At 47.3% G+C, this 27,488-nt stretch overlaps 1 protein-coding gene across 1 annotated transcript in view; it reads left to right on the top strand.

Annotated features, from left to right (window-relative positions):
- The window catches only part of LOC144106454 (ATP-binding cassette sub-family C member 3-like), a 124,538-nt gene that overhangs the window by 67,890 nt on the left and 29,160 nt on the right, over window positions 1-27,488 (top strand). The window contains exons 17-19 of the mRNA XM_077639273.1: window positions 7,738-8,048; window positions 16,434-16,766; window positions 20,300-20,401. Of these exons, the coding sequence (XP_077495399.1) occupies window positions 7,738-8,048; window positions 16,434-16,766; window positions 20,300-20,401 (746 nt within the window). The remainder of the gene's footprint in view (window positions 1-7,737; window positions 8,049-16,433; window positions 16,767-20,299; window positions 20,402-27,488) is intronic.

A 27,488-nucleotide genomic window follows, 5' to 3' on the forward strand; every position in this document is an offset into this window, starting at 1 on the left:
AGTGGGCTTAGTCATGAAGTGTAATCTCGATAGTGACTGCTAATGGTAATCGATAATTGTGATTGGTGATTGTTAGTCGCTTATGTGATATGTAATTGTGATTGTAATCGATAAACGTCATCGATAAGGTGATTATGGATTGGTAATTGGTAATATTGATTGGTAACAGGCGATTAGTGATTGTTGATTGGTGATCGATAATTTGTAAACGATAATTAAAGTGTGGAGTGGGTAATTAATGCGATTTATTATTGGTAATTGATACTTGCGATTTTTATTAATGATTCTTATTGAATAATTCTGAGTTAGAAACTGTCAACTTCTCGCGGCAGCCGCCGAGAGGGGCAGGCTTTCGGGACATGGAAAGTTTCCATCGTGTGTGAATACCGCTAGGGGGCGCCGTCATTGAGAGTAGAACGTGGCGTCCTGCGTGGTAAGTTTCTATAGCGAAGCAATAAAAACAGGTAAATAAAAGGAGGAGAAAGCGCAATCGCGTCTACTCATAAGGCGGAGCTGAAGCGTACTCCTAATTTCGTGCCGTAGGTTCTAGATAATTCGGGAGCCCTCCATTACGGCACCTCTTTTCTGTTGCTCCTTTTACTCCCTCCTTCATTCCTTCCTCCCGCCGGGGAAATCGTCCACAGTGTAGTGAGACAATTACTTCACCATTTCCTCTCCCCCCCCACCCCCAATAAAGCACAGCGTGATTGAGGTGTCCTTTGAGATGTGACAAACTGACAGCGCCTGCATTTATTTCAGGCTTCTAGAATTTCTTGTTTTCGTTTTATTTTTGTTTGAATCCGAAGGACCAGCAGTTCTTTCGAACAATGGCGTGCCTTTGTTACAACGGTTCTAATACGAGGCCAGCTTTCCTGTGTGACTAAAAGAATTGCAGTTGTTGCAATGCTCACCTAACCTTTTTTTATGCAACTGCCGTATACTCCGAAACACTTCCTTCCGCAAGACAGCGGAGTGAAGTAGACAACACCTGTGTATACTGCAATAGAGCATAAACCAGACAGCTTTTTTTTCAGGCCGTGAAAACCACGGAAACGTCGCGCCTGCCTGCAATCATTTTAAGACCAAGCGACACTTTGTGCATTTACGGGATAGACACCAGCCGCTTCTTTTTCTTGGTTTTATGTGTATCTTTTCGTTCTTTTTTGCCAGTTAAGGCTTTTAGCCCTTTTCACGATATCAAGGCCAAGAGAATATCACGGCGGCGGCGATCTTACAACTTCGCAATTTTCTGATTAAGCCCTGGCTGCTGTATGAGCACACATGATATACTGGTGCTTTAGGTCATGAAAGCATGCGCGATGGATCGTTTTAAGTTGGAGAGTCCAGATTCGAATCTCCGAATTAGTTTCTTTCATTTGCTCTTGTAATCCCAGCACGAGTGGCTCTTGTGCTCATGAATTTCCATGTCTAAGCATCTGATGACTGATTATTCTGGCAGATCAAAAGTGAAGTTTAGCCCCTTAAACGACATTTTGAGCAAATTGTCAACCAAGCTTGAGTTGACACTGAGAGCGTCACCTGAGAAATAACGCAAAAATCGTCAACACAGTGAAAACAAGCCAGCGCCCCGAGAGTTTCCAAATGATCTTTCAGAGCGCTTTTTCTTTCTATGTATAGGCCTTACAGCACTGCAGCCAATGTACGTTGAACAGCCCGGTCGCTGCATAAACAAAAAAAAATTAGGCGGGGTTTAACTCCACTTCAGTTGATGTGTAACGTGCGCAAGAGAGGTGATACTAATGGTGACGCCACAAAAGACACAGCAGCCATGAGATGACGCAAATCTAAAAGCTGTGAACTACCTTTTCAGGCCAGACCCGAACCAAATTTTTGAGATCTAGGTCAAATTTGAGGCTGCCATCGTGCGAGGATCGTTAAGTTATTTTTGGAAATCGATTTGTCCAAATCGTCAAAGGTCAAATTTCGGGGTTCGCTCGTGGCAAACTTTTGGAAATGACCCGGGCCAAATTTGAAGGTTACCATCGTTTCGGGCACGGTAATTTATGGTCGGTGATAGATTTTGGTCCAAGTCGGCCGACGTCATATTTTGGGAGTGGGCCGAAATTTTCGCAATGGCCCGAGCCGAATCCAGAGATCACCACCGTGTAGTGAAGCCCAGTTACGGTTGGACATCGATTTTCGTCCAAATAGGAGAGGGCCAAATGTCGGGGGCGCTTGGGCAAAACTTTGGGAATGACCCGGGCGACACTTGGAGATCGCCATCGGGTCGGGCACGGCCAGATATGGATGGGCGTCGATTTTAGTAAGAATTGTCCGCGGTCAAATTATGGGTGCAGCCCGGGCCAAATTTTGAACGTCGTAATCGTGTCGGGCGCGCCCAATTACGACTAGACGTCCAGTTTCTTCGTAATGGGCCTATGTCGAATTTCGGGCGTAGCCAGGGCCAAATATTAACCCTTTGTTGCATGCTGGCCACTGTAGTGGACAAAATTCTGCGATTTTTAGAGCAAGTTCAGTGCATGCCAGGTGCTCCTGTGCATGCTGGTCACTACAGTGGACAAAAAAGGTACGTTTTCGATGCGCTAGATGGCGCCACCATACTGCGGCTGCCTCGAAATTTTGCTACGAAGATGGCTGCCCCCTGCTCGAGCGGGTAAGTGACGTCTGTCTTCAGTTTTTGGCTTACCATTCGCACATTTCCCTAATTTGCGATTTATAATTATGCGGAAACAAGAAAAGAGATACTGTTTGGTACGCGCCATTGATATTACGACTGAGTAAAACATAGGTGGGTTTTCCGAACAACTTCTTTCAAATGTCCACTGTGGTGGACACCATGCATGGCGGGAAAACGACATGCCCATGTGAGGCTTTTCGTAAGGGTTTACTGCTGCTGCTCAGATTTGAGTGCATTATTTATTATGTTCGATATAGTTTTTAACGCAGCTTTACTTTGTTCTCATTAGGAGGATTCCGGCTTCAAAGAAGAAATTAACCGATGCGGAAATCGATAAACTATTGGATGTCCCGTTGCCACGGGACCAGGTGAATGCGCTACTTGGAGAAGACTTGCCATCTGGTAGTGATGATGATCGCCTTGACAGTGAAGATGATGGTCAGAACGAAGTAGAGGTGGACAGATGGAGTGATATAACCGATAGCAGTGCGAGTGAGAAGGAAGACGTTCACACTGACAGCGATGCTGAAGGCGAGGGCGCACCAAAACAGCGTCGCATTCAGAAGGAAAAGCCGAAGGTATGGCGTTGGCATAAGAGAGATATTCCTCATTGCACCAAAGTGCACAACGAGCTGAAGCCTAAGGCTGCAGCTGCTGAAGGCAAAACTCCACTGAAAATGTTCAAGCTCATGTGCGGTGAGGATCTCATTGAGCTGCTAACATTTGAATCTAACAGGCATAGAATACTTAATCTTCCAAAAATGAAGGTGATAACAAAGAATGAAATGGAGGATTTTTTTAGGCATATGCATGTACATGTCAATAGTTGACATCTCCTTTAGGCGTTCGTACTGGTCCTCAAACGCTAGGCAGGACATATTTTCTGACGCAATGACGGTGAACAGATGGGAGGAAATATTATCAGTTCTTCACCTCAACGATGCTGCTTTAGAAAAAAAGAGTTCTGAGGAAGGCTTCGATCGCCTCCAGAAAGTTCGTCCAATGATCGACCAACTGAATGCTTCATTCAAGAATTTGGCTGAACCAGAGTCTTGCCAGGCAATAGATGAGCAGATCATCCCCTTCAAAGGAAGGCACTCGCTAAAGGTGTACATGGCAAACAAGCCAAAAAATGGGGATACAAAGTGTGGGTAAGGGCCGGTCAGTCCGGGTATGTTCACGAAAAAGAGTTTCACGGAGACAACCTGAAGTCCGACCCGCCTGACGCACCCCAGACTATTGGCCCGTCAGGACGCGTAGTGCTGCGCCTTGCCAGAGCTGTACCTCCAAGTACGTTCCTTTTCTTTGACAATTTCTTTGCGTCCCCAGAGCTCCTGGCCCACCTAAAGAATAAGGGACTGCATGCAACATGCACCCTGCGCAGAAACAGGACAGCTAAATGCCCGTTGATGCCTGAAAAAGAGCTGAGAAAACAAGGCAGGGGCTCGTTCGACTACAAAGTCGATAGAGAGCATGGCATCATCGTTTGTGAGTGGTACGATAACAGGCTTGTAATGGTGGCCTCAAATGTGCATGGTGTCAACCCACTTGTAAAAGTGAGGCGGTTTGACCGAAAAGAAAAAAAAAACACGTTGAGGTCGAAAGCCCTGCACTAATCGCAAGGTACAATAAAAATATGGGTGGCGTCGACAAGTGCGACATGCTGCTTTCTATGTACCGGACCCACCTCAAGACAAAAAAATGGTACAAAAGAGTAATTTTTCACCTGACCGATTTGGCGGTCGTAAACGCATGGCTGCTTTACCGCTGTGTTGCAGCAGAGTGTAAGATGCAGCTAAGCCACTTCAAGTTATCGGTGGCGATAGCACTGATCAAGGCAGAATCAAGGACCGCGGTTGACGAAACTGATATTTCTACTGCACTAGCATGCTCAGCCGCAGCGAAACGAAGACCGCCTGCGAAAGCAAGCTCGGTGTCCACAGACGTGCGGTACGACAGCGTAAGCCACTTCCCCCGCCAGCAAACGTGTGCAGCACAAAGGTGCAAAATGAATGGCTGCAAGCGGAAGACAACATACCTCTGCGGGATGTGCAAAGTATTCTTGTGCATTGACGGCAAAAGTGACTGTTTTTTTTTATTTCATAATGAAGAGTAAAGTGCCCTTTTGTTATTGGAAGAACTTTGCCTCGTAGAAAAGGCAAACATAAAGATTTTTACTTTCCCCTACCGGAGCTCGTATTCATGTTGTCCACTTTAGTGGACATTCTGTATCTTCCAAATAAAAATTTGAATGAGATGAAAAAATGTTTTCCCGTTTTTTCTGATGCAGAAAGACACGAAACAAGAAAAAAATCACAGTTCGCGCACGTATTAATTCCGCATGCAACAAAGGGTTAAGGTTAAAGCCTTTAATGGCTCATGCTGCATCCGTCCCTCCTTCCGTTACGCTCTTGCGCCCATGGGCTCCAAAATAAACAATCTCGGAGGCCATGTTGCGCCCTTTGTAGTTCGCTGCGCATGCGCGAGGTGGCGCCACCGGGGCGCACGCCACTCCCGCGCTAGACGTCTTGCAGCTGTCGCTCGAGCCGGGTGCCGCGCAACCTCCCTCCTAGCGCTGGCTCCACTGGAATACCAGAACGCGGGCAGACGCAAGTACTCAAGATCTTAACCACGCATCACTGACACAAGCAGCAACGCCGCGCAAAAAACTTTCGCCTCACCTCAATTTGGTCAACTAAGTTCCCCCCTCAATAATTTTTTGCTACATGGCGTCATAGTTGTTATGGCAACAAACTATGCACAAGAAACGTGTACAAGCAAGATGCAAAATGCAAAGGCAGGACGGAAGATGCACGAGAAAGGTTCTTGCTCGGCTCTGACGAAAGCAATAAAAGGGCTTCGCACTAAAAGGTTAGGTGATCATGCCAACAACTGCAGTTACCTCACGCACCCAGAAAAGCTCGCTTCGTGATGCAACGGCTGCGACAAACGCATGCCATTGCTCGACAGAATCGCGATCCTATCCGATTCAAAGAAAAACCGAATAGCGAATTGCATAAGCCTTCGAAATCAAATGTGCAGAGGCTCAGATGTGCATCAGCAAAGTGTCGTTGTCGCTGTCAGAAAAGCAATGGTAGGGTTTTCACATAGCTAGACCGAGTAGACGTGGTAAAGCATCTGTTTAGCCTGATTAGCTCATGGTTTCTGCTTTGCTCGGTAGTCGGCTCGTCTGGCGATGATATCAGACTAAGGTTGAGCTCTGATCGTTAAGGTGATCTGATCTGTCCGCGTTGCAGATGGAGGTTGATGAAGACGACGATGTGCAGTGCGCAGCTCGAGAGTGCGTTGCATTTTGACACGAGGTGTTAGCAGCTGCTGTAATATCGCAGTGCTCTCGTTCAGTGCCCAGCGAAGCTAATCAGTTCGCCCCGCCTCGTGTTCGAACACCAGTCCGCGGCAATATTTATTTATTTTTTCAAGTCAAGGTCAAGGTTTCCGCGATGGCCAGGCTTTTGCTGGTTTGGTTGTGAACTAGAGCGTGAGCTCTAAAAGAGGAACAGCTTAGATTATTTACATGAGCTTCTACCGATGTGTACATTCGCTTGGGACCATTGTCGATTTAAGTTTGTTTTTCCTTTTATCCTTTTAGTCCCACAGGCGGCACTTGTGTACCCACTGTAAATAAGAAAGCAAGATCCATCCATTCAAAATTAGTCGCAATTTCGCGCTGTGTGCTGTGTCATCGTTTCGTTTCTGTGCGTAAAATGTTTACCGCGTTTCATCATGAAGGCAGATACTGTGTTTTTCTTTTCCCCAAAGCGAAATATATATTTTAGGCTCACAGTGCAGATAACTATACCGCACTTTTTCAGCTTGTTTTTATAGTGTATGTGCTACCTCTTCTGTGCTTTCGTGTGGCTCTTATTGCAAAAATTTTGGAAATTTTTGTGACGGAAGCAAAGTCTGTTTTCTGTTGGAAGCATGATAATATTTCCGAAGGATAATGATGTGCGTCCTGAAGGTCAGATTCCTATCTATGCACTGCTGGACATTTTTTGGATCGAAAAATTGCTGTGTACTCCATGACAGGTTAATTGCAACGTACGAATGAGTGCAGTCATGTCTGAATGCACGACGGCACTCTGGCGTGAATACGTTCGCTCAGCTTCACTTCAACCACCGCATCTGCTCAGTGGTTATGGCGCTCGGCTGCTGACCAAAAGACGCCGGCTCTACCGCTGTCACGGCGGTTGCATTTCAATGGAGGCGAAATGCTAGAGGCCCGTGTGCTGTGCGATGTTAGTGCACGTAAAGAACACCAGGCGGTAATATGTATCCGAAGCCTCCACTACGGCGTCCCTCATAGCCTGAGCCGTGTTGGGACGTTAAAGCCGAAAAAACCATAACCCTATCCTTCACCTCAAATACTTCTTTCTCGCTGCCATGCTAGCAGCAGTTTAGCTACGCCTGTTGCCCCGCCTTGTCCTCACACTCTCTTGTTTCTCGCTCCGCCAACCAACGATTTTGTTTTCTTAAGGAAGAGATATGAAGGGACTATCATTCAGTGGGTAAATACAACCAAGAGCCGTAATATGCGTTTTCATTTTATTTTGCAATCCGTCATAGGCCGCCACTGTCTCTGATGTAGGCCATGGGCGTTGACTTCAAGCTGGGCGCAGCAAGAATGCGCCATTGATGCCAATTGCATGACGGGCCTCACGAAAATACTAAACTGGCTGACCAGCGCCGACGTTTGCTAATCAAGGATTACGACGACGGGTTCGATACACCCAACGGGTTTTACTGGTGCTGATCCTACGTCGGAAAAAACTGTGCTGCGAGTGTCTGACCAATTGGGGCAGCATGACTCCTATGACCCCGCCGGACCGGATGCGGCAAGAGCTGGGCGTCTAGCCGTAGCGTAGAGACGAGACCTCCAGTAACTTATCCGTTTGCTTCCCCATCTCATAATCCTCTCATCGCAACTACCGTTACGAGCAAATAAAATGGAAACAAAATGAACGGCTACATAGTACGGCCGCTGCATTGAAACTGTACGGGTATCAATGAGATTTATCACAGATCTTGTTGACAGTCACTGTTCCTTGTCCTTTCAGTTGGCCTACGCATCGTGGGAAGCGTGCTACTCGCCGTTAGTGCGAAGTGGACATCACGGTCGCTGCACAACGAGATGCTGAGCCACGTTCTGCACAGTCCCGTGTCCTTCTTTGATTCATCACCTCGTGGCCGTATCGTCAACCGCTTCTCGACCGATATGGATTGTATAGACACGCGTTCCTTCATAAGCGGCAAGCAGAGTGTTCAGAACACGCTTATCACGATCGCCAAAGTGGCTGTCGTGGGCACCCAGTCTCCCGTCGTGGTGGGCGTCACTGTGGTCGTGGCCTTGCTTGCTGGATACGGAATGGTGAGCATCTCTCTCACTCTTCAAACGAAAAGCAAAAGAATTACCCAGAGAGGAAGAAAATACACTTTATTATGCAGCTATTGTGTCAGCCTCTAATTTAATAATTGTGTTGCTGCACGAAGGTCAGCTGGCATCGCAGATAGTCCGAAGTTATCCATCTATTCTATGAGTTAGGGGCGGTTAAGGGCAATATTGAAGGTAGCATGGCTGATGGGTATTCGAAGAGATAGTCGGAGAGGCTGGCAAAGCATTCTGGGTAGTTATAGACATAAATGTGTGGCCTGATGACGGTATGCTGTGTCCCTACCTGTATTAAAGGCATCTTATGCTTGCTGCAACTATACATAGCTTTGTCTACAAGAGTGACTATGGAGACAGCCACTCTGCTAGATGTATGCATAACCAATCAGATGTCCCCAGAGCCCCTACCAGGTGTGCAAACTGCCGAAATTAGCGACCACCTGCCTGTATTCTGTTTTATTCACGTTAAACTAAACAAGAGAACTATAACTAAAGCTGTACGCAATTACAGAAAAATCAATGATTCCAGTTTTCTAGATTCAAACCTCAAATTGAGAGTAAAGCATGGGATATCAACACAATTTATGATGCAAATGAGGCCTATGCCGCATTCCACAAGCTCCTTCTGGCGCGTTATAACGATGCCTTCTCCGTGTAAGAACGTTTAATCGCAAGAAGTATAAAAAGCCCTGGATGACAAAATCACTGTGCCAACGCATTCGGATGCGGAATAACATGTACCATGCTTTTATTAAGAGCCGTGACATAGCTCTACTAAAAGAGTTTAAGGAGTTTAGAAATACACTCATTATCGATCTTACAGCCGCCAAGACTAACTACTACATCGAGCGGATTTCGAAAGTACCAAATGATCAGGGGAAAGTCTGGAAGTGAAAAAAAAAATATTCTATTCAATAAAAACTTGGTTCGCAGTTGAATGACATTATAACTTCAGATGGTACGCTCAGTGGTTCCAGCTTGGCAAGAGCAATGAACGAGTTCTTCGCGACAGTATGCACTCCAACAACTTATAAACCCGAACTTAGCAGTGACTACCCGATTCCCGTTACACTATTACCTAATTCTGTAGTGTTTGCGCCAACAACTCCAAATGAAGTGGAAGCAATAATCAATAACGTTACGAATAACGTATCGCCTTGGTATGACCACGTAGCAGCTGTGTCGTTAAAGTACGTCTTTTCATCTATATCTGGCGTGTTGGCTCGCAATATAAATCACATGTTTGAAACGGGAGTGTTCCCAGGCGACTTAAAGATTGTTTGCGTGTGTCCAATCTATAAAGACATGACAGGAATGAAATCTCCAACTATATGCCTATTTCAGTATTACCTGTATTATCAAAAGTATTTGAGGGTGCGATTAACAGCCGATTGCAGAACATTTTAGACAAACATAATATTATAGCTTCTACCCACTACGGCTTAAAGAACAGGTCCACCGAAGAAACACTGCTCAAAATTAATGAGAAAAGTATCGATAAAATTGAGGAGCAAATATACACCTTGGGTTTGTTTCTTTATTTTCGCAAGGAATTTGACTGCGTACAGCATAACATTCTCCTCAAAAATTTAAATGGTTATGGTTTGCGCGGAATAACCCTGGATCCCCTCACTAGCCATTTAAAGTTGGGGTCAAGGACCCATTTCCCAAGCATCTCAACCTAAAGAAGCCCAGCACCAGACCAGGGGAAAGCTTGTACCCATTGTATCACCGGTGGGTACCCGGCGGCACTGGGGATCGAGCCCCGCTCCTCCCGCATGCGAGTCGGATGCTCTGCCACTTGGTCACCGCTGCGGTAATAACCGCTTACAGTATGTTCAAATAAATGAGAATTGTTCCGGCAGGGTAGCCATAACCCTAGGTGTTCCGCAAGGTTCTATATTTGAACTTTTATTATTCTTAGCTTACATTAGTGATACATCCCAAATATTAAATTCACCTGATCTTGTAATGTACGCATACGACACGAACCTTTTTTTTCACTATCCCTTCACTGCCTGCCTTGGAAAGTATGACCAATATTTACCTAACTGGATCACATATGTGGTCGCAGACAAATAGTCTTACCCTAAACTTGAAGAAAACTACCTACATTATATTTAGGCCCATCAACGTTATTGAACGCCACGCAGTCAATATTCATTACGGGAACACAGTATTTGATAGAGGCAGCACTATCAAATTCCTCGGTGTCTAGTTTATCGAAACCCTTTCGTGCAATTTTCACGTTACAAATCTTATATTTGACCTATTTAAAACCATTGGTAGCCTTTATAAAATATCCCATCTCTTACCTATATGGTTGAAGTTATGTATGTACTATGAACCTTTTTATTCCAAATTGTCTTATTGTTGTCTCGTTTGGGGCACTACGACTAAAAGCAATTACAATAAATTGATACTTGTACAAAAAAGGCATTACGAGCAATCGAAGGGTATCACGGTCATCCTCAATTATTGGCTATAGTACCTCTCTTTCTCAAACACAGTTTGCTTAGTGCAGATCATGTATATTTTTATCGTTTGTTCCAACACATCTACAGAAATCAGCTGTATAATACCATTGCAGACAATTCCTCATCACAGTATAGCCTCCGAGCACATAGTAAACTAGTCCTTAGGACGCGTACCAGCTAAGCGAAAGAGAAAATGATATATCAAGCTCCCACCGCCCTAAATAATTTTTCGGGTGATCTTGATTTTAGTGTTTCTCTCAAGCCTTTTAATGAAATAACCAAGCGCTGCTTAATGCAAGATGACATGTTAAATCGTTAAAATTTTGTGCACGGACGTTCTGTCATAGTCTTAGCTTTCCTAATAAATGCAGCCGCTTTTTGTGCCTGAACAGTACATTACCGTTGAAAGTCGTGTGCATTTCGTCTATTTATATTCTGTGCGCAAGCGAACTCTGGTTTTATGTCATTTTTGTTGCTCCGCTGTGATCACGTTTCATGCAATGTGCGAGCCTCCTTCTCTTTGTTTTCTTCTATAATACGTTGAGTGTTTATTTAATTTGTAACATGTTCAATTCTTTTTACTGCTGCACTGTACTGCAAACTGTACAAGGAAGCTGAGGCCTCGTCAGGCGCTACAGGCCTTTTTCCTCAGCTTTTTTTTCTTCGTAAAAAAGAAATAAAGTCTTTGAAGTTGAAAAAAAAAAAGGTGATGCATAGGCAGGGGATGAATGATTTGGTTTGCTTGATGAAGGTTTAACGTCCCAAAGCAACTCAAGCTATGAGGGATGCCGCAGTGAAAGGGTCCGGAAATTTCGACCACTTGGGGTTCTTTAAGGTGCACTGACATCGCACAGTACAGGGGCCTCTAGAATTTCGCCTCTATCAAAATTCGACCGCCGCGGCCGGGATCGAACCCGCGTCTTTCGGGTCAACAGGCGAGTGCCATAACCACTGTGCCACCCCGGCGGCCCCGGAGCTGAATGGATAAGGTGTAGAATTCGGGGGGGGGGGGGGGGGGTGGAATGGTGTGTCTATTTTCTCGAAGGTTGTGGTATAGCATGTCAATTTTTCTCCCGTACTGGCACCCCTTCCGGAATACGCGTATTGGAAGGTATGAAGGTGCACGGTGTAAACTTTCGCAGGCAAGCTGACCTGTCAGCTCTTTACCCGTCATCTAGTATGATCAGGAGCCCATCTTATCCAAATTGTGGGGGGGGGGGGGGGGGGGAGGATAATTTAGTTAGTGGGACTATCAGCTCTTCGCGAAGATGAGATTGAAGGTTGCCCGTGCGAATGGCGCTGATAGCAGCTTGAGAAGCGTAGTACATGGTACATTCGCGTGATTTTGGGGCCAACTTCACGGCATCCTGCAGACCAGGTACTATAGGGAGTATTTTCTAGTGGAGGTTGGCGGGGGGACAACAGAACGGGCCCAAAACGTTTGTGAAGATGGTTTGGGAGAGGATGATGATTGGACATTCTGTTGAATTGAAGGTAGTGCATGTGGAGTCAGTTCAAATTAGAGTACGGTGCGTAGGACGTTGATTATTGGAAGCTTATACGCTTCATCGGCCCTTATGTCTGATGCGGTGCACTGAACGAGATAAGGCGCCTATGCGAAGATTTCGTTTCGGGAATAGATCGCTTGAGACAGATATGTGACGTATAGGAGAGATTCCGGTTGGCTGCAAAAACCCTTCTGCTCTGTTTTGAGCTCGACAGCTACGCTGTTTGCCGTTGTCTGTGTTCTTGAAGGGTTTTTGTAAGTGACAGAAAGACGCCTGTGCCGTGTAGAAAGTTGGAGATTATTTGGATAGGGTGAAGAAGGGTGGCTTTGTACAACATATTGAGTGCAGCTTCGAGTTGAGACATTTTCTGTTGATGGATTGGACATATGGAAGGATATAAAGAATTTTCCTTAGTGCCAGTGCATTGACTCGCTGCCGTGACTGGCCCTCAGGCAGTCCGCATGCCTTCTGGCAATTCGTCAGATCATGTGCGCTGAGTTTGGGGTTTACGAATGGTGACAGATGGATTCGATCTGTTGGATTTTTGGAGTAAGTGAATGCCTACTACCTGATTAATGGAATTCTGGGAATGTATTTCGTAGCAGAGTGTACGTTTATTGTGGCGTCTGTTGTTTTTGGTGTTTCTTCCGTGCCAGAAATAAAAGTTCGGATGTATCCGGCGCTTAGTAATAGGCCTGTGGTGAAAATGTAGCTTTCCCCCTCTTCTGTGCTGGTCCGTACCGTTCGTTCAACCTTCCCGGGTGCCCCTGTCGTGCAACGGAGGGTGACGTCAGCCGCATAAGACGTGTAATATAGGTTGAAGACAGATGCCCATTGCTTGGACAAGGATGCCAGTCCTCTGATGTATATGGATGGGAATGCTATGGGGCGCAGTGGTGTAACCCTTGCGAAGAGAATCGAGGCCGAAGTTGCTTGTCGTAGACGGAGTCGTGCTGCACAGTTACTCAGAAAAGCCTTGACATATGTGCACAGGTAAGGCCTACAGTTGGTGGAATTCTTAATTTCCAGGAGAGGTTCATGTGAGGCATTGTCGAATGCTTTCTTTACGGCAATTATGATAAGATGGGGAATTTCACTGGCCAAAACTTCATCACTAGCGCTAAGAAACGGAAGGAACAGCGAAAAGGTACTGGCGGTATCAACGGAATGATTTCGCTGAGGATGCAGCGACGGCGTAGAGGTGGAGCATCCGCCTCGCGTGCAGGAGAAGAGGGGCTCGAATCCCGGGGCTGCGCAATTCTCGACCGGTTTGAAAAAACGAAAAAAAAAAAAACTCCGCGTGTCGATGGAATTGCATATCCAGGCCTGGGGTGCGGCCTGAACTTGGTGACCAGAACCAACAACGCACTCCCTCAACAGAACAATATTTGGCCACCCTGGTGTAATACTTGGCCCCAACTTTTCAATAACAAACCAACTAACCCTCGGCTTTCACTCGAGCGAGAGACTAATGCTTTCGCCTTCACAGCAGTATCCTCTGAATTTGTTGTGGGAAAGGTTGGAATAATTTGTCATGTCGATTGTGTAGAGTAATCCCGTGGAAGGATACCATGCGCTGTCTCGTCGAAAGCAGGTAATCGAAACTCAGCACCAGCTTGACGAAACCTCGGGCAGAACGGTGGGGGAATCATTACACGGGTTAGACGAATGCGTAAGAATCCATATAATTTGAGCCCGGAGAATGTCGAGGAAGATGTAATGGTGGAGTTGCATAGTGAATGGATAGAACCTTTCCATGACAAAGTGTCTACCCGCAGGTTTAGAGTCCCTGAGGAAAACTGTTCTTGAGGTGGGTGTGATGAGGAATGCTGCTCCCGTCATGACACTGCCGGTTACTCCCCTTTTTATCGTTTGTACAGCCGTGAACCCTTCCTACCTCTGGAGTCGCTGCTTCCCACTTAGACTACTCCGCCATCTACATACGCCCACGACGCCATTGCTCGTTGAGACCACGCCCGCCAAGCCGCACGCTCCCGGCTACTCGCTTCCCAGACCTCTCAGCAGGAATTCTACATCCGCCGACACCATATGGTCTCTTTCTCTCCTGGCTCTCACGTCCTGCTTTGGTCGCCATCTCACCACGTGGGGCTTTCTGAAAAACTTCTGTCCCGCTATATCGGCCTGTACCGTGTACTGCGCCAAGTCACCGCAGTAACCTGCAAGATCACTCCGTCCTTCCCTGGTGCCACGTCCTAGCTCTCAGCATCAGACTGATATTGTGCACGTTTCCAGACTCAAACCTTACTTCTCGCAGTCCCCTCCGCCGCCCTGATGTACACCGGGACGGTGCCTTTTCGACCGGCTGTCCGTGCAACGGATAATCTTCGTAAAGACGACGTGGAGGAAGTGTCCGGTCCGTGCGCACGATCCGCTCGGTGTTCGCTGTGATCTGTGCCCTGTGCTCCGGTCATCCTTGTGCCTGTCTAGACTTCCATTAAACAGCGTGCGCCAACAGGACGAACACAGGAAGCTTGGAGACAGAGGAAAGAAGCGCTTCTTTCCTCTGTCTTCAAGTTTCCTGTGTTCGTCCTGTTAGCGCACGCTGTTTAATAGAGATGTACCAACTAGCCCGTCAGAAAGTTCTACTAGACTTCTGGCCTCGTAACAATATATTTAGGTGTTGACACTGAGCACCCACCAAAGGCCGAGAGAACGCACACAGTTAATTTTCGTGCTTTGGTAAATGCGCCGACCGCAGCACGCAGCGGCGCGCGGGGGCGCTGCGGCATGGATGCCAACTGGTTGCGAAACGGCGGACGCAGCTAAGCGAGGTGTCCAGCTTTCGCTGGTGTTCAAGTGCTTCTCTGTTGTTTGCTCCTAGAGTGCGTATAAATGCGTGAACGTTGGCTTCTCTGCTTCTACGTTGCCGTGGACGGCGTGTACGAAAAAGGTATGCTAAAACTAGGCATTTTTGTTGTGGTTTGACACTTCGTGCGGTGTTCCTTGCAAAAGCTGCCTGTGGTGGCTCGTTCCCAGCCTATGGATGGTTGTCGCGGCTATAAGCCTGGTGGCTGTGATGTGGTGGTTATTGCGTTACACCTGCGACGCCAAAGCGGACTCGCCGCGATTATGGGTAATGTGTGTTTTTCTAGTCAGTTGCAGTTGGGACTACACGACTTGCTTTTATCGAGTGACGCTTTTGAAAGGTCCGTCAGTGCATGCTCGCCTGGACCTGCTTTGGTTTGGTTACAAGGGCTTGATGTCCCAAAGCGACTCAGGCTGCGAGGACGCTGTAGGCGAGGGCTGTGGATAATATTGACCATTTGGGGTTAACATGCACTGATACCGCACAGTACACGAGCGTCTAGCATATGGCCTCCATCGAAATGCGACCGCCACGGCGGGGACTGAACCGACGTCTTACAGGTCAGTAGCCGAGTACCATAACAACTGAGACACGGCAGCGGCTTTGCCTGGACGCGTGGCGCAGGCCACGGGAGACCCCTACAGGAGATAGGGCAATGCAAAACAGAGACCATGCCTGTTATAAAGTTAGCAGTGCAGCATTGAGTGGAGGCATGTTTCTAAGAAGCCCAAGTAGAAACCGTCTCTGGAAACGGATGCAGTGATGGTCCGAACTGCTGCCCAGGTTTGGCCGCCTGGGTACCCGAAAGCTGCACATCAAGCGGCGACTAAATGTGTTCTTGGCCTTATCTTGTGAATACACGAAATCATATGTCACAGAGAGCCTGTTTGTTTTGCTAAATTTGTTGCACAGTATCGCTATTCAGGCTGCAGTGGGCTAATAAATGAGAATTGTGCAGTTTACCATCAGGAAGGGACACAGGCTATATGAGGGAAGCCGTGAAGAAGGGGTCCGTAATTTGGCTACCGCCTAACAATTGTGAGACACTTGCACTGAGTTATTGATTAATATTAAATTAATTGCTCAATGGAATCCACCCAAGCGCAGCCATACGGCTCTAAAGGAAAGCTCTACAGCTCCCACAGTCGCGTCAAAAAAATGTTCTTTGAGCCTCCAAGTTTCGTGCCATGGACGGCGGACCACGGCTCGCTTTTGTGCTAACTGGACATATGACGCTTTCGCATTGATGTGATTTGCCTTGCAATTCTGGGAACTATGAGTTTGCCTCTTTTCTCTGCATGGAATAAAGTGCTTTTGTAAACGTCCCCGTTTATTCGCTTAAGCGCACCGTTAGTTTATAAACTGCAGTTACCATTGCACACTGTATAAAAAAAGATGGGTTTAGTGTTCCGGACTTAATCGCTTTACCGCGGTACGACAGAGAGCGGATAGCTTTATCCGCGGATACCTATATCCGCACCACCGTTAGATCATCCACTTCCGCTACCACCAGGAGACGTGGACCACATTGATAGTCGCCTTTGCCTCGCAGAAAGTTGCAGTCAAGGCTTCCCACAGCGCTCGCTACTACGAGAGCCTGGCCATGTCGAAAGTTCTGCAGCATGCGACAGAGACCTTGGACGCGCTGAGTAGCGTGCGGACGTATGGAGCGGCCGAGCGGTTCCGGCAACACTTCTGCGCCCTGACGGACAAGGCCGTGCGCGGGTTCCTGTGCTTCGGCTCCGTGTACCGATTCACGCGCATGCTGACGTCCACCTCTGGATTCGTGGTGGTGATGTCCACCCTTATGGCCAACACCGTTTTCTCTGGTCCTGAAGGTCCCGACCCCAGCAGCCTCGGTCTGGCCCTCAGCTCCGCCAGCGCGGTGAGGGCGGCGTCAACTTTTGAACACCGTTGATTTAGTCCGTTTTAGGATAAAAACTAGTACAGATGGCTCTGACATGAAATGCACAGTTGTATTGCATACAAGAATAACATATGTTGTTACTTTGGCACTTAATAACGGCCGAAATGTTTTAGTAACTATGCATTCTGACTTTTCACATCTCATCGTACAGTAATTATCGCTTGGCGCAGATAGTAATTTGGCTTTCTTGCCGGAGGTTTTTAGACAGTTTCGTGGGCAGTGTCAAGAAGGTAAAGGCGAGGAAAGACTAAGGCGGCGCTTTGCTGTAGTTGGTGTGGTACTGGAGTGTAATACAACGTGGGAGTGACGAGACACAGTGAAAGACACTTTCGCATCTCTGACCCTGGCCTGCATTTCTCCAGCTGTATTACATAGCCATAAGGAAATGCTTAATTTATCTCTGTGGCTCATATTAGACTGTGCCAATTGTATCCTAGTGCAGAATTAAGACAACCGCTGTAATGAGTCTATTCAATGCTTAGGAGATCGTACCTTCTTCGAGCTGAGGTGAAGCGAGGAGAACGACAGGTAATGGATTCAGAATAACACGGGTGTGGCAGTGAGTGATAGATGTTAACTAGGTGACCTCACAACTTTCTGGTTGTCGCAAACATTCAGCTGTAAGGCTGTGAGAAAGCTTTGGAACGACCTGCCGTGACCGTGCCTTTTCGCCATGTCTTACAACCGGATGAACGCCCCATCATATATGAATACAACTGAGAAGTTGCTTGAAGCAGTGAAGGCTTTTGGCTATACACATGAACAAATTTCATGATCCGGCATTGCCACGATCGCTCGCACCACTGCTGCCAGAACTCTGAACGCGAGTCCCACAAGCACGCTACACTGCGACTAATTGTCAGTAGTGTTCGTCGTTCGGCCATCGGCGCACGTGGCGTGCACATTAATTTGTTTATTGTTTAAATTTTCTGTCCTTGCCATTCGCTGATTGAGCACTTGCTCTACAGACAAATTTCTTGCTTCTACAACCTGGTATACCTATATTGTCATGCAATGCCGGAAAGACTTCTGGCAGAAGGTCTTCCGGAACTGCCGAATTTATATTCGAAGCTATCCTTGTGCAGTCAGGCTCGTTTGCCAAGGAAGACTGTAGAAGAACAGAGGATTGGGCGAGTTGGTGGTGGTTCATCGTATTAAAAACCAGCACTTACGAACACAGACAGAGGACGAGACGAGTCAAACGGAAGGCGCTGAACTCGCAACTGAATTCTATTCACTTTTTCTCCTTTACCAAGCCATGCAACCCTAACAAGCCGAGCACCAGGCCGGGGCAGAGCCTGTACCCATTTTGAAGAAACCGGTGGGTAACCGGCCGGAAGCGGAAGTCGAACCTATCACCTACTGAAGCCGAGGCGGGTTCTCTACCACGTGGCCACGGCTGCGGTCAGAACAAGCCACTGGTCCATGAGCACAATGGTTTGGTCCAGGACCCTTTTCCCAGCGCATTTCACCACAGAAAAGCCGAGCACCAGGATAGAAAAATCTTGTACCCGTTAGAAAACCGGAGGGTACCCGGCGGCGGGGAGCCCAACCCAGCACCTCCCGAATGCGAGCCGGATGCTCTACCACAAGGCCAACTCTTCGTTTAAAAAAAATGATGGGTCGCTTTTCTTAGTCCGTCGTAACCCCCGTGTTGTGCGCAATTTTTCTTATGTGTGTTAAGAGGGACATCGCAAAAACCTAGCAGGTTTACCGAAGTGATGGCCATGTCGTAGAACATCCGCCTCGCATTCGGAAGGTTCTGGATCCCCAGCGCCGCCGGGTACCGACCGGTTTTTTGAAACTGTTACAAGATTTCCCCCGGCCAGGTGCTCCGCTCCTATGAGGTGAGATGTTTGGGAAAAGGGTCTTGTACCAAACCGTTGTGTTGACGGGCCAATGACTTGTTCCGCCTTCAGCTAACCCTAAATATGCCTTGTGCTGTAGAAGCCCACTTGTGACCCTTTTGGGATCGAAGTGTGGCATTATGATGGTGTCGAACCATCATTTTACGTTACACTACACTGCGGTGCGGAACCTCAGAGAACGCCGATCGAATTCACCAGTATCGACAGAATAAAAAGCCGCGGGATGCTACGCTGCGTGATGTGAAATTCAACGATAGGTTTTGAGGTATTTTCATTCGACGATACACTGTGCTAAAGAATTTAAAAGCAAAATGCATGTATGTATGATTTTTCTACACAAACTCGCTATTCGGCTAGCGCTGCACTCCAGTTCACAGTTTCAAGTGCGCGGTACCACCGTCGCAGAGCCGCTCCTCGCGCGGCACATTTCGCAGGAGCCGCAGACGGAACCATCTACATTCTACCTTTCTCATCACACTCTCTCTGTCTTTCACAGTAACCACTCCGTAGATGGTTCCCGTGGCATCCAAACATCAGTTGCGCATTCCATGGTCCGGCCGTACCTTCTTCATATCCCAGTTACCAACCTCCGTTGAGCATTCTTAATCTCGCCATACAACCTTCTTTCCAAGTAAGATTGTATAGCTGGCAGGCACCTTTTGGTTGCGCATTCCTCGTACTCACCATTCCCTCTGCTTTTTATGGTAGCCGCCCTACAGATTGCTCTGTTGCAAGACTTTCCTGTTGCGCATTCTTAAGCTCTCGCCATACCCTGTACCTTCCAAAGTTATCGCCGGGGGAGTGGCACCCCTAGCTTACCATATGATATTCAATCTATGGTAACCACCGTGTGTGTAGTTCCCGCGGCAGCAACCCTCCGTTTGAGTGAATTATTTCGCTCTCGCTATGCCATTCTCCTTCCACGGGAACCACCTTCTAGTTACGCATTGCTTTCACCATACCCTCCTCATTCCATGCTAAGAACTCCTGGGGTGGCTTCAGTAGCAACGTGTCTCCGGTTGCGCATTCTTACGCTCTCGCAGTAACCTCCACCTTCCGCGATAGCCCCTCTCCGAAAGGTATGACGGAACGTATAGCGCTAAGACACCAGGACGAACAAAGAAAGAGACAACTGGCGTCTTAGCGCTGTATGTTCCGTCATGGCAAACCAAATCGCCCGAATAGACACTCTGATCCGAAAGGCACCCGTGGCAGCAACACTTCCGCTGCACCCGTGGCAGACACTTTCCTCCTGCCACAAAAAACTGCCTGCAAGCGGTTTCCTTGGTAACCACTTCCGGTTACGAATTCCTCCGCTCTGGTCGTACCTGCTCCTTGCACGGTAACCTTCCTTCAAATGGTTCCCGTGGACTCTTCCCTTCGTATGAGCCAACTACTCCTACTATTACAATGACTCGAAACACAGGAAACAGGCCTTAAACGGCGGTCGCTGCGGAGAAACAAAAAACCCAGAAACGCAGGTTGCTTTGCTGAAACGTTGTGGTTCTGAATGCAGCTTTCTGGCGTGTAGAGCCGCGAAGTTATTATTTAGATCCTACGAATATAGTCTTTCTCACGAGAGCAGGCTTTGTAACTCCGCATATTTTTTGTGATTTTTTCCAGGTGCCACTTTCCCTGATGTCATTGGGCGTGACACTATTCACCGTGCTGCAGATGATCGTGTGCTTGGAGCGTTGCCTAGAATACGCAGAACTTCCACCAGAGGTAAGGAGGATACCATTCGTCTAAGACTTTAACGATCGTGCAAGCGCTCAAAACACGAAGCCACAGAAAGACGAAAACACAGCGCGCTTTTCGGCGCTTCTGCTGTCCTGTAATGCACCGACTGGACCAAACACTGCTGCTGGTGAAAATTAACTTGGCTCTCACTAAGCAACAGTGCCTTTTGTATTATGCACTGTATAGACTTTTATCAGCTGAACGTACTTAAGCTCGGGAACTGAAATGGTTTCCCGAAAGCAGGTGCTCACTCCTTCATCTATCCGGAATATTAACAACGTCTACGCTGCTGCGATAATAAGGGGCGCTTTAGTATTGATTAGAGGAGTATGCAAATGAACTCAGTTATGCGAAAAACTAACTATAATAACAAGGTGGCCGTTTTGAGAGATCAGGATAACTGCTGGCATACCTTATACTGTGAAAAGAAGAAAATGAACAATCGCGTGTATCTGTGCTCGATCTGATTGACCTCGGCCTGCTATTACCGGTGCTCCCGTTGTCCCGATTCTAATGAATTTAACTTCCGCTTTGCTACTGAAGCGGCAGCGGAAAACACACCTGCCCTAGAATACAGCAGCCGTACCTTCCCGGCGGCTGGGCTGCTTGAAGTCGTTGAGCATTAAGCCATGCAAGTATACATGGCTGCTATCTGTGTCAACCACCGTCGACAGCTGCACCCAGTTACCTTCAGCGGGGCCAATGAGCGTGATGTGGAAGATTTTCTCACAACTTGCGAGCGGGCGAGCCTCTTCAATAAAGGGGATGGTGGGACAAAAAAAGTAACGCTGTTAATGCAAAAAATGCATTTAACGGCCACATTTTCATCTTCCTTGTATGCGAATTTCCGTTCCTTCTTGAAGCGTTCGTCCTTTGCTTACGCCTGCACACCACTGAAAAGCTCGCTAAAATAATATATAACGGAAGAAAAAAGAAGTTTCAGAGGAGCTCGAACCAGCGTCTCTTCAGTTCTGGGCGGACGCCTTAACCACTCCGCCACTGCCACAATTTTTTTTTTCTTTATTGCATGGAAGAACTTCTGTACAAAGGAGGAAACTTCAATCAGACTAGTTCGCGTCTCAAGTTACCGGGCTGCTTAATATGAGCCCCCCATAGCCCTAATTCACCACTGCATCCCCATCAAAACATCAAAATTCAGGGAGGCACACACAACCATCTAGGCACGGCAGCCAGCTTGGAGGTTCGTCGCGAGCAGCATATACACTCCTCACCAACGCACACTGTTCCCGAAACACAGATTTGGACGATCTTGGTGGCTCGGCATGTCTGTCCATCATACGGCTTTTCCAAAGACTGAATAGTCCCATCAACACAAACACGTCATAAGGCACAACAGAGTTTTTGTCAACAGGCAGAAATCTAATAGTGTATGGTGTAATTTCAATGTCCTTCTTAAGAGTTCGTTGTAGTATGTCCCAAAAGAACATGGCATCACGGCACAGGATGAAGCAATGATCAATTGTCTCAGGCACGTTACACAGACGACAATTCACATTCCAGGGTACAAACATCCCCTTGTCATTAAGAAATGTCTTGACAGGCAGCGTCGCTGTGTGTAGTTTGAAAAAGAACGTTTTAGTGGCTGCCTGAATGCACATCCGCCTAACACGCTTTAGAACACTGATGTCCAAAGACCCCAGATAAGGCTGCCGATACAATGGTGTAGGGAACAAAGACTCAGTGAGAGCCTGGGTCATCTGCTTTCTCCAGAGGCTATAGAGGTAATCTAAATAGAAGCGCACAGTGAGAAAATTGAAAGTGTCAGCAACCTCATTAAGAAATCCCCATAAAGTCCCCTCACGAGCCTGCACAGTCGGTGCGAATAAGTAAGGCAAATGAAAACTAAGCCGCCTAATGAGCACAGCTACCAGAAACGGGTCGTTTGCCGATTTGAAAAAGAAAAAACGGGAAACGAGTTGATGCACAAACAGGTGAACAAGGCCCACTCCACCACCCTCTAAGGGAAGGAACAAGTTGTCACGCCTCATCGGCTCCCATTGAGAGCGCCAAACGAATGCTGCAAATATTCTATGTATTACTTGCACCTTCCTCCTCGCACAATGCAGGACTTGAAGGACATACGCGAGCTTTGCAAACAAAAAAATGTTACAGACATGTGCCCTCGCAAACACTGAGAGTTCCCTACCCATCCAAGCCTGTGTTTGCCGCCGTAGAGTTACAGTTTGTGAATCCCAGTAGGCTGTACTGTTGCGAACTTGGTGCAGCGGAACGCCTAGGTACTCAAGAGGGCTACAGTTCCAGCATATACCACCGAAGTGGCTTGGCCTAGTTCCCCAATGACCCAACCAAAAGCCTTTGGATTTCTCTAAATTAAGAGCCGCGCCTGATACATCGCAGAACTGTTTAGTCAAGTTTAGAGCCTCGAGTACACTCTTTTTGTCAGAACAAAAGAGGGCGACATCATCAGCGTAAGCTAAAACTTTAACTTCACATTGAGCCAGAGAGAAACCGCGGATAGCTGCGCTGTTAATTATACTGAGACAGAGGGGTTCCAGATATAGGGCAAACAACAATGGAGACAGTGGACATCCTTGACGAACAGATGCTTCTAGTGGTACTGGTTTCGTTAGCTCCTGATTAACAATAACCCTTGTATAGGAGTTCTTATAGCACAGCCTTATGCCTTTGAGCAAGACGTCACCAATATTTGCATACTCCAAGACCGCGAACAAGAAATCGTGCCGAACTTTATCAAACGCCTTAGCCAAGTCAATTTGAATCAGAGCTACTTGGCCTATCTCATCTGATACTGTCTCTAATACTGAACGTGCAATATGGATATGTGTTTGAATACTGCGGCCTCTAATACCACAGACCTGATGCGGACCTATCAAGTCCATAATGACGAGCTGCAGACGACTGCTAAGAACCTTGGCAAAAATTTTGTAATCAACATTGCAAAGGGAAATTGGACGATAGCCCTCAACAGTTTTCAACCGATTAGTATCTTTGCTTTTGGGAATTAATATTGTGTGCCCAGAATAAAAAGTGGGAGGCAGGACACCCACATCATAAGATGCTTTGAAAACTTCCATCAAAACAGGCACTAGGCAAGGCGAAAATGTTTTATAGAATTCGCTAGTAATACCATCTGGCCCAGGAGATTTCTGGCTCTGCAGGGCAGAAATGGCTGATTGAATTTCATCCAAAGTGATAGGTCCCTTCACTATAGCACACTTCTCATCATCAAGTCGAGGGAAGTTTCCGAGCAAGGAACTGTAATCGAAACCCTGACTTGGATCTTCGCAACTGCCAAACAGCTTCCGATAATAGTCGAAGAAAGCAGCAAGAATACCAGGCGCATCACTGTATGTGCAATCACCATACTGAATTTCCAATATTTCCTTCGCAAGAGCATTCTCTCTTTCATCACTCAGGGCCCGACGAGAAGGTTGCTCATCAAGAAACCTTCGGGACCTAGATCGTATCAAGGCCCCCTTATATCTGTCTGTCGCAAATTGTTGAAGCTGTGCTTTTACGTTATTAATCTCTTCGAGATAGGCACCCGGTCTTACCCTCTCTAGCTCATGTAGCTCCGTTAGGGTGCGCCCAAGCTCACGAAGGTGGTGTCTCTTCAGGAAAGCGATTCTTGCTGAGGCCTCAATTGCCAAGTTTTTGATCTCCTGTTTAAACAAGTCCCACTTTTGAAAAATCGAAAGATCACGGCGTGACCATACGTCCTTCAAACAAGTAGGTACAGCACGCTGAAAGATTTCTTCTGAGAGCAGACAGTTATTCATCTTCCACAACTCCTATCGAGGGTGAAGTACATGCCGAGTGTACTTTCATATCTGAAGAGACACCATACAGTGGTCACTGAAGAAAATGGGCCGCACCCAGTAGCCAAACACACTTGCTAATGCGTCAACAGAAACGTAAATTCTGTCAAGGCGAGCATTAGAGGAAAACTGAAAATGAGTGAAATGTATACTGTCGCCTTTTTCCTGCCCCACATCCACAAGACTATATTCAGAAACCAAATCGGTAAGTAATGCAGCACTATGGTCGTATCTCTTACATACCACTGAACGGTCCTCATCCCTACAAACGCAATTAAAATCTCCCAACAATATAATTTTGCGGTCCGTGCACAAACGTTCAACTAATGACAGAAAAAAAAGCCTTCTATCGCGCTGCTTTGTGGGGGCATAAACACAAATAATCCGCCACTGTACACCTGAAATTGTGAGATCACAGCATATAAGTCGCCCCTCGTCATCTATGCAATAAGACATGGCTGTCATCTCTAGCGTATTCGCCAGGAATAGCATACAACCTCCGGATAAGCCTCTCGCGTGGCTAAAAATAATGCTGTATTCCGACAAAAAAGGCTCAAGAGCAGCTGCTGTCTCTTCATCAGAGGACAACTTTGTTTCCTGGATAGCGGCTACACACACACTCCATTTCTTTAAGAGATGCCGTACCTGCTGTTGCCTCCTACGATTACGCATACACCTAACGTTAAGGGTAGCGACTTGATATGCTGCGACGCTCGCCATTTTGGTGCCAGTCTTAACAAACGCCATCCCCTGGAATGTGGTGGCCCGCCGCCAAATTGGCGACCTCTCGGGCAGACATCGCCCTCCTCTTTAACACCACCCTTCCCGTTGTGCCTTCTGGTTAGCGCCATCGATACACACCTCGTCAGCATCTGCAGGACGTTTCAAAGGTGCGGTGCTGTCCATGTCTTCCTCTGAGACAGCCAAGGCCTCGGCCCACGAACCCGAGGGGAGCACATCACTCGCTGCCACACTGACAACCGACAGAGAACCTGACACTCCAGAGATCGACGCCACACACGTCTCACCGTTACCCTCCAACGACGAAGCAGAATCAGCATCAGAGGAGGATCAGCGAGCATTCACTGGCTGTATCGCCTCGACTGACTCCACAGGAGGCATATCCGGACGTTGACCTGTGGCAACGAGGTGTTCCTGTGCAGCAAGCACAGCAGTCTCTGTAACACTCACGGGAGGGGGGCCGGGTCCGCCACTGCCACAAGGTGGCTGTACTTGTTTATCTCTGGTTTTTCACCTAATAAGAAACTGCTGACTGAAGATTTCTCACACGTGATAACTTGTAACTAAAAAAGGCAAAAAATCGATGAAGAGCAGACGTAGATGAAAAAAGTAAATTGCGCGAATGACGAAGATGAAGCAACTGGTGCAGCGACGTGGAGCAGATGAGATGGAACAGGGCGAGGAAAGCGACACTCGTGCCAATCCTGAAGGGTGTTCTCAGCTAGGACTGAGGCAACAACACGGCTAGGGGAAAGGCCTAGCCGGTTTTGATCCGGCCCGTTTTCCTTTAGCCGCGTCTGCTGCAGCAGACCGCAAGCCCAGCTCTGACAACGACCTTTACCAGACCTTTGCAAGACTTTCTCCAGCAGTGTTCACGCTGTATAATTCTGCTCCTACGACACACTCCTTCGATACTTCGTAGGAGCAGGTTGGCCTGGTCGATGGCACCCGTCGATGGCACCGTGTGAAACAAAGTACCATTCGAATTCGTTTTGTTTTCTTGGAGGTGCGATACACAGCATTTATCATTTGCCTGTTTAATTGAAATGAACGAATGCCTATGTGTACTTTTGGAAGAGGCTGAGTGTCTTTTTGTGTTATTTTTAGCGATCGATCGCGCCTTTGTAGACCACATACTGGTAATATGGAAGTTACATTTTCGAGTTTTAATTTTTTCTTTGTTTTTGTGCTGTCAGTGTGTACAATAAATGTCTGTGCTCATGTAAACGCTGCCATTATAGTTCCTCTAACCCACCTAACCAGCCTCTCTTTCAATTTGTGAGACCACTGGAAAGAAGATTTTTAGCATATAAAGAAATGCACCCACCGTGATGCCAAGAAGAGGAGCGCGACTAAGCAGAGATAATGTAAGCCCTACGTCACCGTTCGTTCCACCTCAGTGCGAACTATTGAACCAGCATAACGAGTGTATGACATTTTTTAGGGCAAAGCTCGCTACGTACAGCGGACAAAACACAAGCAGTCCTGCTTTGGTTACTCCAGGAGAATCACGAATTAGACAACTCGTTTTCTCTCACTGGCATGGCTAAGCTCTGGTATCTAAACCACGAGGTGAGCGCCCGAACTTACTTCTTCACGACGAACTTATGAGAATTCTTTTCTCCCAAGCTGTAAGGAAACTTCGCACCGCAAAAACTTGCGTTGATGATCGCAGCACGATGGCGAGAGCAGCACGAGTTACACTGACCATGTCGTTTTGTGAAAAGGTGTGAACGTTCGCATACCGGAGACTGACAAAATTGAACAAATCTGTGAGGGTAGCAATGATCGCACCTTTCAAATGCGTCACACTCTGCTGTAGCTCTCAATAAGTTATGCAAGCCTAATCTTGGGTCACAGCACCCAGCGTGTGTTTAGTTGGTGGTCGGAGTGATGTTTACAGCTGAGAACTTCTCGAAGCTTCAGCAAATCAATGAATTTGCACCCGAAGAAGTAGTGCGTGAGCTCTCGTTTCTGCCGAGCCCTGAAGAGCCACTGCCATATTTGGCTCCGGCTCTCCGGCATGCCATTCAAGAGGAGGAAGTTAGCTGAGGCTCTTCAGTGCATCCACTGGCCACTCCAGCACGCAACTAAAATCGTCGTCTTAAATTTTCGCGGATATCCTGGTCCCTGGTCATGTGGAACGGCACTGCCGATCTCAAAGTCGCAGCACCTAAGCTCCATAAGCAACTTGGTACTGGCCTCCATGGATTCAGTACTACGTTCCTGCCTAGCCGCCACCAAGTTATCCTTTCTCCCCTGATTGTTGAGCACTCCCTATAGGTGTCATTCACCTAGGCCGCGTTGTCGCTGCACCTCTCCGAAGCGGCTTCGTACCACTGAAGCCCGAGTGGAAAAATAGGTGCCGCAGTTCTTTAGGCGGTGATATTCAAAGTACTAATCTATCACCAGGTAATCTTAGTGAAGTTTGGGTATAAGGCATTTATGTTGCGGCTCTTGTCGACCAGAGTACTGGGGTTCCTGTCATAGACACAAAGCTGTATCGCATA

This window comes from Amblyomma americanum, chromosome 10 (assembly GCF_052857255.1).
Source record: "Amblyomma americanum isolate KBUSLIRL-KWMA chromosome 10, ASM5285725v1, whole genome shotgun sequence".
In the NCBI taxonomy this organism is placed as follows: domain Eukaryota; kingdom Metazoa; phylum Arthropoda; class Arachnida; order Ixodida; family Ixodidae; genus Amblyomma; species Amblyomma americanum.